The following is a 14465-nucleotide window of genomic DNA, read 5'->3' as shown; positions in this document are numbered from 1 at the left end:
ACGTATTATTTGAACTTTTAATTTAACAGAAAGGTCATAAGTTCACATTTGGACTGAGATAACACTGTCTTTTCTTGTTTTAAAAAATGTTTCCAATTAAGGGGCAATTTAGCGTGGCCAATCCACCTACCCTGCACATCTTTTGGGTTGGGGCGGGGGCAAGACCAACGCAGACACGGGGAGAACGTGCAAACTCCACACGGGACCAGGATCGAACCCGCATCCTCAGCACCGTGAGGCAGCAGTGCTAACTACTACACCACCGTGACACCTTTAACAAAGCACCTGACCTGCATGGTACTTGAGGGGGAAGAGCTGTTTATTTTGAGCTGCAATCGAACGGGAAATCGAAAAAAAGTCATGACTTAGTAGAAATCCTATGATGGAGACGAGCTTTTGAGTTTTGAAGGAATCCTCATTGGAGTGTAAACTTGTCTGCATTTGGAAACCTGCAAACTGAGACAAAAATAAATGATCCAGCTTTACACATTCCTCCACGCCGAAGGTCCTCTGGTGAGAACCTCCAGACATCTACGGGGACCAGAGGTGCAGCTTCACATGAGGGAGTTCCAGATCGACGGCTTCGCACCATGCAAACTTTATCCTCTTTGCGTAAAGTTTCTTCCGAAACACTGCAGGCTACTTGCGTGTTCATTGTTTGCACGCGCACGCTGGGGAATTTTAAAAGGGAAAGATAGTAATATTCCAGATTACACTTGTGTTCACATCAGTTCTTGCAAATTGTTAAAATTTTTTGTCAAGGGAGTCCCTTTAAGAAAAGTGTGTTTTATCAAATGGTTGCAGTGATGTCATTGTGATTTGATTTATTATTGCCACATGTATTAGTATACAGTGAAAAGTATTATTTCTTGCACACTGTACAAACAACGCCTATCGTAAATAGGAAAGGAAGGAGAGACTGCAGAATATAATGTTAATTATAGCAAGGTGTAGAAAAAAGATCAACTTAATACGATGTAGATCTATTCAAAAGTCTGATGGCAGTAGGGAAGAAGCTGTTCTTGAGTCGGTTGGTACGTGACCTCAAAATTTGGTATCTCTTTCCTGACGGAAGAAGGTGGAAGAGAGCATGTCCGGGGTGCGTGGGGCCCTTAATTATGCTGGCTGCCTTTCTGAGGCAGCGGGAATTATAGATAAGAGTCAATGGATGGGAGGCTGGTTTGCATGATGGATTGAGCTAAATTCATGATCATTTGTAGTTTCCTGCGGTCTTGGGCAGAGCAGGCTCCATACCAAGCTGTGATACAACCAGAAAGAATGCTTTCTATGGTGCAGCTGCAGAGGTTGGTGAGAGTCGTAGCTGACATGCCAAATTTCTTTAGTCTTCTGAGAAAGTAGTCGTTGGTGGGCTTTCTTAACTATAGTGTCGGCATGGGGGGGACCAGGACAGGTTGTTGGTGATCTGGACACCACAAAACTTGAAGCTCTCGACCCTTTCTACTTCGTTCCCATTGATGTAGACAGGGGCATGTTCTCCACTAACGTTTCCTGAAGTCGATGGCAATCTCCTTTGTTTTGTTGACATTGAGGGAGAGATTATTGTCGTCGCACCAGTTCACCAGATTCTCTATCTCATTCCTGTACTCTGTCTCGTCATTGTTTGAAATCCGACCCACTACGGTAGTGTCATCAGCAAATTTGAAAATCGAGTTGGAGGGGAATTTGGCCACACAGTCAGAGGTGTATAAAGAGTACAGTAGGGGGCTGAGGACACAGTCTTGTGGGGCACCTGTGTTGAGGATGATCATGGAGGAGGTGTTGTTGCCTATCCTTACTGATTGTGGCCTGTGGGTTAGAAAGTTCAGCATCCAGTCACAGAGGGAGGAGCCGAGGCCAAGGCCACAGAGTTTGGAGATGAGATTTGTAGATGTGTGCACGGAGCTAAAACGTGATTCTGCTTTTTACTTGCATTTTTGAACTGGAAGCTCTTTTTGACTGTGTTTTACTTTTGCTACCAGTTGGAAAGCTGCATTCAAACCAAGCAGATGTATACTGGTCTCTCTCTGTATGTTAAACAAGGTGTTTAGATCACTTGATAATTTAAAAGTGATAACTGTTCTCTGTTGAGAATTCAAACCTAGTGTCCTTGTTAATAAATGTTTTGGCTTATGGATGTTGTTAGGAAAGTTACTAAGGATTACCTATAGAGTACTGTATCTTTTTGGGGGTTATCAGTGTTGGTAGTTGGTAAGATGTTTACTGTGGGTTTATAAAATGTAAACTGGATTCAAAAACAAAGAACAAAGAAAAGTACAGCACAGGAACAGGCCCTTCAGCCCTCCAAGTTTGTGCCGACCATGCTGCCCGACTAAACTAAAATCTTCTACCCTTCCGGGATCCGTATCCCTCTATTCCCATCCTATTCATGTATTTGTCAAGATGCCCCTTAAATGTCACTATCGTCCCTGCTTCCACCATCTCCTCCGGCAGCGAGTTCCAGGCACCCACTACCCTCTGTGTAAAAATTCTTGCCCCGTACATCTCCTCTAAACCTTGCCCCTCACACCTTAAATCTATGCCCCCTAGTAATTGACCCCTCTACCCTGGGAAAAAGCCTCTGACGATCCGCTCTGTCTATGCCCCTCATAATTTTGAAGACCTCTATCAGGTCACCCCTCAACCTCCGTCGTTCCAGTGAGAACAAACCGAGTTTATTCAACCGCTCCTCATAGCTAATGCCCTCCATACCAGGCAACATCCTGGTAAATCTCTTCTGCACCCTCTCTAAAGTGTGGCGACCAGAATTGAACACTATCCATAGTTTATTCATAGAATAAACATTGTTTTTGCTTAAAACTACTTTAGATCTCTGTTGCATCACACCTGTAGAGTGGGCCTTGTGTCCCCATAACCAAAATCTATTAAAAGTTGTGGGTCAGGTGAACTCCATGATATACTTTGGTGTTCTCTAAACCCTGGCCCATAACAATTTGTTTAACAATAAATTAATCCTTCTCAGTTTATTGATTACATTCTGGTTAAAGTCTCTTTGATTCTGGGTACCAGTTGGCCATTTTGATGAGTAAATTAAACTTTTAAATTAAATGGTACGACGCGTGGGCTTGATAACCTGCACACTCCTCCCATCCTGGTCCTAATAATGCGGTCAGCGTGGGAAAGTGGATTTGGGATAGATGATTCGCCAGTGATCCAACCGAATGGCGGACATTGAGGGCCGAAGGGCCTGTTCTGTGCTGTACTGTTCTATGTTCTAATATCAACAGAAAATGCTGGACAATCTCAGCAGGTCTGACAGCAGCGATGGAGGGAGAACAGAGCTGACGTTTCGAGTCTGGACGACTCTTAAAATCAAAGCTGCTGCGGGGACCTGGTTTCGAATCCCACCACGGCGGAACGGGTGAAATACGAGTCCAATTTAAAAACAAAAATCTGGAATTTCAAATCTAATGGTGACCATGAAACTGTCATCAATTAATAAAAGCAAATTACTGCGGATGCTGGAATCTGAAACGAAAGGGAAAATGCTGGAAAATCTCAGCAAGTCTGGCAGCATCTGTAAGGAGAGGAAAGAGCTAACGTTTTGAGTCTGATGACTCTTTGTCAAAGCTAACAGAGTGGATAATATTTGTACGGTGGAGTGAGAATGAAAGATGAGTCATAGCCACAGAAACTTGGTGCTAATGGCCACAGAAACCAAGGGGAAAGAGTGTTAATGGCAGTCCCCAGAGAGGAAAAAAGATGTGAAAGGTCAAACAGCAGGGAAACGAACATCAGAGGATGAACTGTAGGTGTGGGGGGAGGGGAAGGGGAAAGCAAAGAGGAGAAAGGCGCAGGAATGGTGGATAAGATGGGGGGGGGGAGGGGGATTAAATGTATATTAAGAAAGAAATGGTAAAAGGCAGTTAAAATGAAATGAAAACAAATGGATCGAGGTGGGGCTGATCATCTGAAGTTGTTGAATTCGATGTTCAGGCCGGAAGGCTGTAGCGTGCCTAACCGGAAGACGAGATGTTGTTCCTCCAGTTTATGTTGCGCTTCACTGGAACATTGCGACAGGCCAAGGAACAGACACGTGGGCATGGGAGCAGGGTCTTGTGTTAAAATGGCAAGCAACGGGAAGGTCGGGGGGTCCTGAATGCGCACAGACCGAAGATGCTCAGCAAAGCGATCACCCACCGTCATCCATCCACCCAACCATCATCAATTGTTGTGAATGTCCTTACCTAGTCTGGCCTCCACGTGACTCCAGGACCACAGCAATGTGGTTGACTGTTAAAGGCCCTCTGAAGTAGCCACCTGGATTCAAGGGCAATCAGGGATGGGGAAAAAATTGCTGGTCCAGCCAGCAACATCCACATCCAATGGATTAAAAGAATTAAAGATCGGATTCCCTTTTCAAGGCTTGGTGCACCCATGTTTCCCGCCCCCCTCCCCCAATTCTATTCCCTTCAGAATTAAACCCGAGTCCTTTTTCTACCCGGCATCGCTACTTTTTAAAAAAAAATAAATTAGTGTACCCAATTCTTTTTTCCAATTAAGGGGCAATTTAGCATGGTCAATCCACCTACCCTGCACCTCTTTGGGCTGTGGGGGCGAAACACATGCAAACACGGGGAGAATGTGCAAACTCCACACGGACAGTGACCCAGGGCCGGGATCGAACCTGGGACCTCAGCGCCGTGAGGAAACAGGGCTAACCCACTGTGCCACCCCGTGCTGCCCTTGCATCACTACTTTTGACACTAGATCTTATGAAGGAACGTTGAGCAGGCTGGGCCGATACCCACTGGGGTTTAGAATAATGAGAGCTGGTCTAACTGAAACCTGCACGATCCCGGTGGGGTGGAAACCGGGATGTTTCCCCCTTGGTGGCAGACGTGAGGACTAGGTGATTCATTTTAAGAGTAAGAGGTTTCCCAGTTGAAGACGGAGTTCAGGAGAAATGTTTCCTTTCTCCGAGGATCGTGCAGTGGTCGTCCAGTGGAATCCTGATCCGCACCCTCCCCCCAAGAGCATGGAGGCTGCGGGTCATTGAATATATGCAAGGCCGCATTAGACAGGTCTTTGCTGGGCTATGGAGTCAAGGGTAATGGGGGCGGGGGTGCGCAAACCGGAAAGTGGAGTTGAGAGCAGAACCAGATCGGCCACGACCTTGTTGAATGGCAGAGGAGGCTCGAAGGGCGGAATGGCCTACTCCCAAGTGTTATGCCCCCATCTGCATCCTGGACCTCCAGCCCATTCAGGGTTTTACCTTCCCAAGCAGCGTGCGATCTCCGCCAACCGCAGCAGCTCGCCTATATCTACATTGAGTGGAGGCGAGCTTCAGCAAGTGCTTGCCAGGTACGTTGGCTGGACGGCTGGTTCGTGATGCGGAGCGAGGCCAACAGCGCGGGTTCAATGCCCGTACCGGCTGAGGTTACCCATTAAGGCCCCGCCTTCTCAACTTGGCCCGAGGCGTGGTGACCCTCAGGTTAAATCACCGCCGGTCAGCTCTAGCTTTTAAAGGGGAGAGCCGGCTGGGGCGACATTTATTTTTACGCTTATGACTTCTCCTTCGCTACAAACGTCACGTCAACCCACACATGCTGATGTATTTGAATTTTGCAATTGTCGTGATCGCAATCATTGTGTGTGCATTAGAACATAGAAGCGCAGTAGGGGCCCTGCGGCCCTCGATGTTGCGCCGACCTGTGAAACCATCTGAAGCCTATCTGACCTACACTATTCCATTTTCATCCATATGTCTATCCAGTGACCACTTAAATGCCCTTAAAGTTGGCGAGTCTACTACTGTTGCAGGCAGGGCGTTCCACACCCCTACTACTCTCTGAGTAAAGAAACTGCCTCTGACATCTACCACCCCTCAATTTAAAGCTATGTCCCCTCATGTTGGTCATCTCCATCCAAGGAAAGACTCTCACTGTCCACCCTATCTAACCCTCTGACTATCTTATATGTCTCTATTAAGTCACCTCTCAGCCTTCTCCTCTCTAACAAAAACAACCTCAAGTCCCTGAGCCTTTCCTCGTAAGACCTTCCCTCCATACCAGGCAACATCCTAGTAAATCTCCTCTGAACCCTTGCCAAAGCTTCCACATCCTTCCTATAATGTGGTATGGAATTAGTAAATATTTGTTTGCCAACTGGGCAAGCCTGTCAATTCTTATACTGCGCCACCTTCTTCCCCAGTATTAAATATGCCTGGCCACGTGCTGTCGTATTCGAATTTTGATATTGCATTTCCCATTCCCGAGTCAAAATCATTTTTAGAAATGGGGGAAACAGCATTTATTGCTTGTTGAGAAGGTGCTGAAAGCCACCTTCTTGAACCAATGCACTCGACGCGGCGAAGGGACAGAGACAGAAAAATTGCAGGAAAACTCTCCGCTGGTTGGAGTCAGACCTGGCGCGGTGGTTGTTGGAGATCAGTCATCGCAGTCCCAGGACATCACTGCTGGAGTTCCTCGGGGTAGTGTCCCCAGCCCAACCACCTTCGGCTGCTTCATCAATGATCCATCATAAAGTCAGAAGTTGGGGAGGGGAGGGAATGTTCGCTAATGATTGCGCAATGTTCAGCACCATTCCCAACTCCTCAGGTACCGAAGCAGACCTGGTCCAACCATGCAGCAAGACATGGGTTACATTCAGGAATGGACCAATAAGTGGCAAGTAACATTTGTGCCACACGAGCGCCATCTCCAACAAAAGCAAATCAAACCATCGCCCCTTGACATTCAATGGCATTACCATCGTTGAATCCCCAACTATCAACATCCTGGGGGTTACCATTGATCAGAAACTGAACTGGACCTACCATATAATAATAATCTTTTTATTGTCACAAGTAGGCTTACATTAACGCTGCAATGAAGTTACCGTGAAAAGCTTCTAGTCGCCACATTCCGGCGCCTGTTCGGGTCACAGAGGGAGAATTCAGAATGTCCAAATTACCCAACAAGCACGTCTTTCGGGACTTGCGGGAGGAAACCGGAACACCCGGAGGAAACCCACGCAGACACGGGGGGAGAACGTGCAGATTCCGCACAGACAGTGACCCAAGCCGGGAATTGAACCTGTGCCCCTGGAGCTGTGAAGCAACAGTGCTACCCACTGTGCTACCGTGCCGCCCTTAATACTGCGGCTACAAGGACAAGTGAGAGACTGAGAATTGTGTGGCAAGTAAACCACCTCCTGGCGCCCCAAAGCCTGTCCACCACAGTCCAAAGATGTGCAGGTGAGGTGGATTGGCCAGAATAAATTGCCCCTTAGTGTCCAGCAATGAGCAGGTTTGGTTGCGGGGATTTGGGGGGGGGGGGGGGGGGGGGAAAGAGGACCTGGGTAGAGTACTCTTTCTGAGGGTGGGTGCAGACTCAATGGGCTGAATGGCCTCCTTCTGCACTGTCAGGATTCTATGAAATCTATCGCCTGTTCCTTCACTGTCGCTGGGGTCAACGCCTGGAACCCCACCCTAACAGCACAGTGGGTGCACCTACACCACACGGGACTGCAGTGGGTTTAAGCTGCCGGCTCACCCACCCCATTCCCGAGGGCTAATTACAGATGGACATCAGACTCTGGGCCCAGCCACCCCGTGAAAAACTATTCCCCCTAAAAATCGGCTTTTATGGCCATTTTATCTGACGCCTGCCCAGAAGTGTTTTATTGAATTCAATTTCACATTTTGGTCCATTCCACTCATGGTCGGCCGGGCGAAAGGCGAGGATCAGAGCGGCGAGGCTATCTAAAGGGGAGTCCGTGGAATTCCATCCCGTACGAGACACAGGGAAAATGGTGACCGGCCCTGGGCAGGCCTGAAGATCCACAGAGCGAGCCCAGATGGAGCTGGGCCCAAAATCCAGGTAATGAAGAACACAAACGGCAGCCGTCCCAACGTGTTATCCATTCTATTTATTATTTACAGAGGCAACACAGCAAGGCGAGGGCTTAGAACGGGTCGCGTCGGGAACCACGGCAAATCAATCTGTGGGAGGGGGGCTCCACCTTCCAAACGGCCAACAAGAAATCACAGGTGGTTCAACACCGCCTGACGTTCCACGTCTATCACTTAGAGGGTTCCCCCCCCCCCCCCCCCCCCCCCCCCCGCCGGGCCGCGGGGACTGGTGTCCACTCATTCTCAATACTGTTCCTACACCTGCGTGCAGGGAGAAATGTTCAGGAATGTTGCTCCAGGACACACTGTCGGGGGTGGGTAGGGACTCTCTGTTCATTGCCAGAGGCTGGCAGCTTTGGGAACTGGCTGTTCCAAAGGATCTAATAATGGGTTCTGGGTGCCAAGGAGCATTCCTGGGTGAGAATCCAGGTCTGATTCATTCCCCCCCCCCACCCCGATAATCACAGAATACATTTCTTAATGTGCCTACAAACAGCCCTGCAGTTACAGTGAACACTGCTTCACGGGGGTGGTAGTGGTGGTGGTGGGGGCACTTGCAAGCGAGAGGGCACAGTAATCGATAATCGAGGTGTCGCTGGCTCCGTTTTTTGGAATTGCACACAGGGGGAGGACGTGCAGACTTCACTGTCTGTGTGGAGTCTGCACGTCCTCCCCCTGTGTGCGTGGGTTTCCTCCGGGTGCTCCGGTTTCCTCCCACAGTCCAAAGATGTGCGGGTTAGGTGGATTGGCCATGCTAAATTGCCCGTAGTGTCCTAAATAAAAAAGTAAGGTTGGGGGGGGGGGGGGGGTTGTTGGGTTACGGGTATAGGGTGGATACGTGGGTTTGAGTAGGGTGATCATGGCTCGGCACAACATTGAGGGCTGAAGGGCCTGTTCTGTGCTGTACTGTTCTATGTTCTATGAACTAAAATTTCACTCCAATTATTATTATTTTTCTTTCATTTAGAGTACCCAGTTATTTTCTTTCCAATTAAGGGGCTAGAGTTTAGCGTGGCCAATCCGCCTACTCTGCACATCTTTTTGGGGGGTTGTGGGGGTGAGGCCCAAGCAGACACGGGGAGAATGTGCAAACTCCGCACGGACAGTGACCCAGAGGCAGCAGCACTAACCACTGCGCCACCCTGCCGCCCCATCCCACGACAATTAAATAGGGGTGAAAGGCGCTGGTGGCTCAATGCCCGCCACCTTCTCGAGGGGCAATTAGGGATGGGCAACAAAGGCTGGGCCCAAAGCCAGCGACGGCCACATCCTGCGAACTGATAAAAACAAAAGTCTGGTGGTTCAGTTTGAAAGCCGGATACGGTGCGTATGGTTAGGGTTGGGAGTGAAGCGAGGATCCATTTTTAAGGCACTTCCGTCTTGCTGCAATCCTCCTCCATGGAGAATGCAGGGTGTGGGAGGGGACCCGGGCGTCGGGAGGGAACGGGCTGATGCAGAAACTGATGACTGGGGGAAGAGGAGGGGCGGGGGGGATTGTTGCCGTGACTCAGAATTGAGTCAAATCGTCGCACGTTTGGCAATCCGTGATTTATAAACACACTGTGACGGTGTGGTATCGATGTAGTGTCTATTATTTCTTCTGCGGAAGCTGCACTTAGATCATAATGGGGGGGGGGGGGGGGGGGGGGGGGGGGCAGTGGGTAGGGCAATGAATATCCAGGGCCGATGCAGCCTTGGGTTTAATGCATCGACTCAAAGACGGGTTCCCCGACGGTGCAGCGCTGAAAGATCAGCCGGGATTTGGTGTCCCGCGCCGGGGCTCGAACCCGCGACCTTCTGCGGGGAGAGCGGGATACCGGCTGAAGGGACTCCCCCCCCCCCCCCCCCCCGATTCTCGGGTCTTTGGTATTCTCAGCTCTGGTCCGAAATGTGGGCGAGCGATGACGCACGACCTGACAGTGCGGCAGCCCTCTCACGCTGCCCCATACACCATGGCACCCCTCTTGACAAAATGCCAAGGCAGCTCCCCGATCCGCGCAAATCACGGGGAAGGCACCGGGTCGTCACCGCAGTGAGCTCGCACTCGACTCACCGTGACCGCATAAGAGACGATGGGGCTGTCGTGAATCATGAACATATTATTCAGCTCTGTCTGAGGCTGCAGGACTAGGTTTCGAACTAAACAACTGGAACTTTTTGGCACACCTTGAAGAAAGGAAGAACGGCTAGTGGCAGCACTTCCGAAAGGGGTGGGGGAGCGGCCTAACCTCGTGCAAAAAACACAGCCGGGGGGGGGGGGGGGAGAGGGAGAATGACAGGACCCCAAAGCTCGGCAGTCTTTTGGTGGTGGCCGCCCCCACCCCCCCCGGCCACCGATACGTCTCCGGATGCCCCCCCCCCCCCCCCCCAACCCGGCCCTCACCGAATCAGGTGAACAGTCAGCCAGTAAATAATGAGAGGTTGAAAGGCGGCGACCGCCAGGGTGACGTACATCCGTAGCTGGTTCCTGGAGCTGTGGCTGGTAACGCCATCGGAGGTGGAGGACAGGACTTTCATTCTCAAGGAGCGGACCTGTGAGGATTGAAGGGGAGAGAAGGGGGGAAAGAGAGTCAGAGCGAGCAAGGTAGCACCGGCAGCCTTCTGGGAGGACGGTTACGCGAGCACGGAAGAGTCAATCGGATACGGCACGCTAGTGGGCGGAGAGGGTGGGTGCAAGCATATCGAACAGCTGGAAAAGAAACGTGCCGTCAAAGCTTTTCATCTTGGAATCATCAGGACAGATGCAAGAATACCAAATTTCAAAGGAGCAACGTTTATAATGCACGAGAAAGGGGATGCTGATTGGTTCGTGGTGTTGTCATGGAGAACGCAATAGGGAACTTTTGTATCCCGGGTTTTCATTTAATTCAAAAACGTGCAATGCCTGGACATGTTTGCCTGCAGTGGACAGGTGCCTGTGTACGAATATAAATAAGCTGAATTGCGAGCTCAGCTACCCTCAAATTAGGTGGCATGGTGGCTCAGTGGTTAGCACCGCTGCCTCACAGCGTCAAAGACCTGGTTTCGATTCCGGCCTCTGGTGACTGTGTGGAGTTTGCTTGTTGACTGCGTGGGTTTCCTCCCACAGTTCAAAGATGTGCAGGTAAGGTGGATTGGCCGCGCTAAACTGCCCCTAGTTGGGGTTACGGGGTGGGGGGGATTGGCCTAGGTAGAGTGCTCTTTGAGAGGTGCAGACTCGATGGGCCAAACGACCTTCCTTCTGCACTGTGGGGATTCTATGGTCGCGCAAACGTCTTCCGCAAGTGCTGTCCAATGACGGAATCACATCTAACACTTCAGACACCGTGCTCCGCGTTTGGCAAGCCAAAGTGTGGCCAGCACGCGGCCGACTGCAAACCATGGGATGTGCAGTTCGATACGACCTGCCAGTTACTGGGATGTACGGTCCGCATACCCCAGCATCCCACTGGCACTGAAATTAACGTACCACATTGCTGATGTGCGCGTGTCTTTTTGGCATGATGGGAGCATCCAGTTGGTGGATAACAACAATCGGCTGGTAAAGCACAGCCGCGGCCTGAAAGAGCCGGCCTCGCCATCTGCTCACTTTACATCTTAATGGCGCAGCGTTGGTAGGAGTGGCGGCATTTCGCGCCAGGTCATATCGGTTAGGCCTCTTCCTTCGGTGCCAGAATATTCTTGACCTGAAGTGCGGACCGATGACAGCGTGGAGACAGGGTAATCTAGGGTCTTAATGAATGACGAGGCCAAGAATCCATCCCATAACCATTTAGATTAAGAGGAAAAACAAGGTAAAAGCTTACATTTAAGTTATAAAATCTCTCAACTGTGTCTCATTCTTGCAGCTGATAAATTCTCAAACAGTTCGCATTCTGTGGGGAGCGACTGATTGGCATTTGCATCAACATTTGTAAAGATTTGCATAGTTCAGTACACCTATCTACTTCTTAAATATGTTCAGCGACTTAACCTCTACAGCCTGCTGTGGTAGAGGATTCCGCAGGTCCGCCACCCTCTGAGAGAAGAGGTTTCAACGCACCGGAGGACAGCACAGGGGTTAGCACCGCTGCCTCACGGCGCCAGGGACCCGGGTTCGATTCTGGTCTCGGGTGACTGTGTGGAATCTGCACAAACTCCCCCTTACCTGAATGGGTTTCCTCCGGTCCAAACATCTGCAGGTGGATTGGTGATGCTAAAATTGTTCTGTCGTGTCCAAAGTTTGGGTGGGGTTACTGGGATAGGGTGGGGGTTGGGCCTAGGTGCAGACTCTTGCAGGCAACGAGAGGGGGAAGGGAGGCAACGGGAGGGGAGGAGGGAGGCAACGGGAGGGGAGGAGGGAGGCAACGGGAGGGGAGGAGGGAGGCAACGGGAGGGGAGGAGGGAGGCAACGGGAGGGGAGGAGGGAGGCAACGGGAGGGGAGGAGGGAGGCAACGGGGGGGAGGAGGGAGGCAACGGGAGGGGAGGAGGGAGGCAACGGGAGGGAGGAGGAGGCAACGGGAGGGGAGGAGGGAGGCACGGGCAAGGGGGAGGAGGGAGGCAACGGGAGGGGAGGAGGGAGGCAACGGGAGGGGAGGAGGAGGCAACGGGAGGGGAGGAGGGAGGCAACGGGAGAGGGAGGAGGGAGGCAACGGGAGGGGGGAGGGAGGCAACGGGAGGGGGGGAGGGAGGCAACGGGAGGGGGGAGGGAGGCAACGGGAGGGGGGAGGGAGGCAACGAGAGGGGGGAGGGAGGGCAACGAGAGGGGGGAGGGAGGCAACGAGAGGGGGGAGGGAGGCAACGAGAGGGGGGAGGGAGGCAACGAGAGGGGGGAGGGAGGCAACGAGAGGGGAGGAGGGAGGCAAGGAGAGGGGAGGAGGGAGGCAAGGAGAGGGGAGGAGGGAGGCAAGGAGAGGGGGAGGGAGGCGACGAGAGGGGGGAGGGAGGCGACGAGAGGGGGGAGGGAAGCGACGAGAGGGGGGAGGGAGGCAACGAGAGGGGGGTGAGGGAGGCAACAAGAGGGGGTGAGGGAGGCAACAAGAGGGGGTGAGGGAGGCAACGAGAGGGGAGGAGGGAGGCAAGGAGAGGGGAGGAGGGAGGCAAGGAGAGGGGAGGAGGGAGGCAAGGAGAGGGGGAGGGAGGCGACGAGAGGGGGGAGGGGAAGCGACGAGAGGGGGGAGGGAGGCAACGAGAGGGGGGTGAGGGAGGCAACAAGAGGGGGTGAGGGAGGCAACAAGAGGGGGTGAGGGAGGCAACAAGAGGGGGTGAGGGAGGGCAACGAGGGGTTGAGGGAGGCAACGGCGGGGGGAGGGAGATGGGGGGGAGGGAGATGAGGGGGGAGGGAGATGAGGGGGGAGGGAGATGAGGGGGGAGGGAGATGAGGGGGGAGGGAGGGAGGCAATGAGAGGGGGGAGGGGAGATGAGGGGGGAGGGAGGGAGGCAATGAGAGGGAGGCAACGAGAGAGGTGAGGGAGGCAGTGCGAGAGGGCCCTTGGAGATGAAGCGCCGTGTCTCTTCCTGATGAATTGGCAGTCCCACAGCGGGCGAACCCGGGAAAGCCAACAGACCTCAGGAAGACACAGGTTATTCCTTTGGGCTCCTATTTGAAACCCTGGGCTACAGCCAAGCCGCGGGTCTTGATTCAGGGCCTCCCAAGTGCAGACTCAATGGGCCGAATAACCTCCTTCTCCGATTCTCAGTCCTCAATGGTCTACCACGTACCCTGAGACTGCGACCCCTTGTTCTAGAGAGACGATTTTGATCTATTTAAATACTAACGTTTTTGAATACAGTACGTGAACGATTTGAAGCACGGTGTGTGATGCGTGTAGCCCGGTAAAATTACCACAGATAGTTTTTTACTTATGTGGCCCCAGAAGCTCTCCTCAAGGTTATTAGATGCGAAGAATTTAGCTTTAGAAGTGAACCGAGCCACGACGATCTGTAACGTGCTGCCAGAAAGGGTGGGAGAAACAGATTCGGTAATAACCTCCCGACAGGGAACTGGATACACACACAGGAACCTCTCCAGTCCAGCTGCCCGGAACTCCTTCGAGTCTGGGTCACTGTCTGTGTGGAGTCTGCACGTCCTCCCCCTGTGTGCGTGGGTTTCCTCCGGGTGCTCCGGTTTCCTCCCACAGTCCAAAGATGTGCAGGTTAGATGGATTGGCCATGCTAAATTGCCCGTAGTGTCCTAATAAAAGTAAGGTAAGGGGGGGTTGTTGGGTTACGGGTATAGGGTGGATACGTGGGTTTGAGTAGGGTGGTCATGGCTCGGCACAACATTGAGGGCCGAAGGGCCTGTTCTGTGCTGTACTGTTCTATGTTCTATGGAGCAGGCTCGAGGGGCCGAGTGGCTCCTATTTTCTATGTTTCTAAGATAGGGTAACAGCGACAGACTGCGGCGGATGCTCCGGAATGTGGAGAGTTGGGGCTTTTCACAGTAACTTCATTGAAATGAAAATGAAATGAAAATCACTTATTGTCACGAGTAGGCTTCTAATGAAGTTACTGTGAAATGCCCCTAGTCGCCACACTCCGGCGACTGTTCGGGAAGGCTGTTACGGGAATCGAACCGTGCTGCTGGCCTGCTTTCAAAGCCAGCGATTTAGCCCTGTGCTAAACAGAAGCCTA

General features: G+C 51.9%; 1 protein-coding gene and 1 non-coding gene across 3 annotated transcripts in view; both read right to left on the bottom strand.

Moving 5' to 3' along the window:
* Positions 1 to 279: 279 nt before the first annotated feature.
* yif1a (Yip1 interacting factor homolog A (S. cerevisiae)) overlaps positions 280 to 14465 on the bottom strand; it is a 44185-nt gene continuing 29999 nt past the window's right edge. The window contains exon 8 of one of the 2 annotated variants that reach the window (XM_038787453.1): positions 280 to 671. In XM_038787453.1, the coding sequence (XP_038643381.1) occupies positions 600 to 671 (72 nt within the window). In that variant the 3' untranslated portion in view covers positions 280 to 599. Of the gene's footprint in view, positions 672 to 8902; positions 10406 to 14465 lie in introns of those variants that run through there. The other variant, XM_038787452.1, reaches the window with a different exon arrangement.
* On the bottom strand, positions 13338 to 13483 carry LOC119959036. The gene has a single exon (XR_005459141.1). It is a non-coding gene; the product is annotated as a small nucleolar RNA SNORA2/SNORA34 family (small nucleolar RNA).

The sequence above is a fragment of the Scyliorhinus canicula genome, chromosome 31, assembly GCF_902713615.1.
Source record: "Scyliorhinus canicula chromosome 31, sScyCan1.1, whole genome shotgun sequence".
In the NCBI taxonomy this organism is placed as follows: Eukaryota; Metazoa; Chordata; class Chondrichthyes; order Carcharhiniformes; family Scyliorhinidae; genus Scyliorhinus; species Scyliorhinus canicula.
Note: the sequence above shows the minus strand (reverse complement) of the source record. Positions and strands in the feature narration are given on the sequence as shown.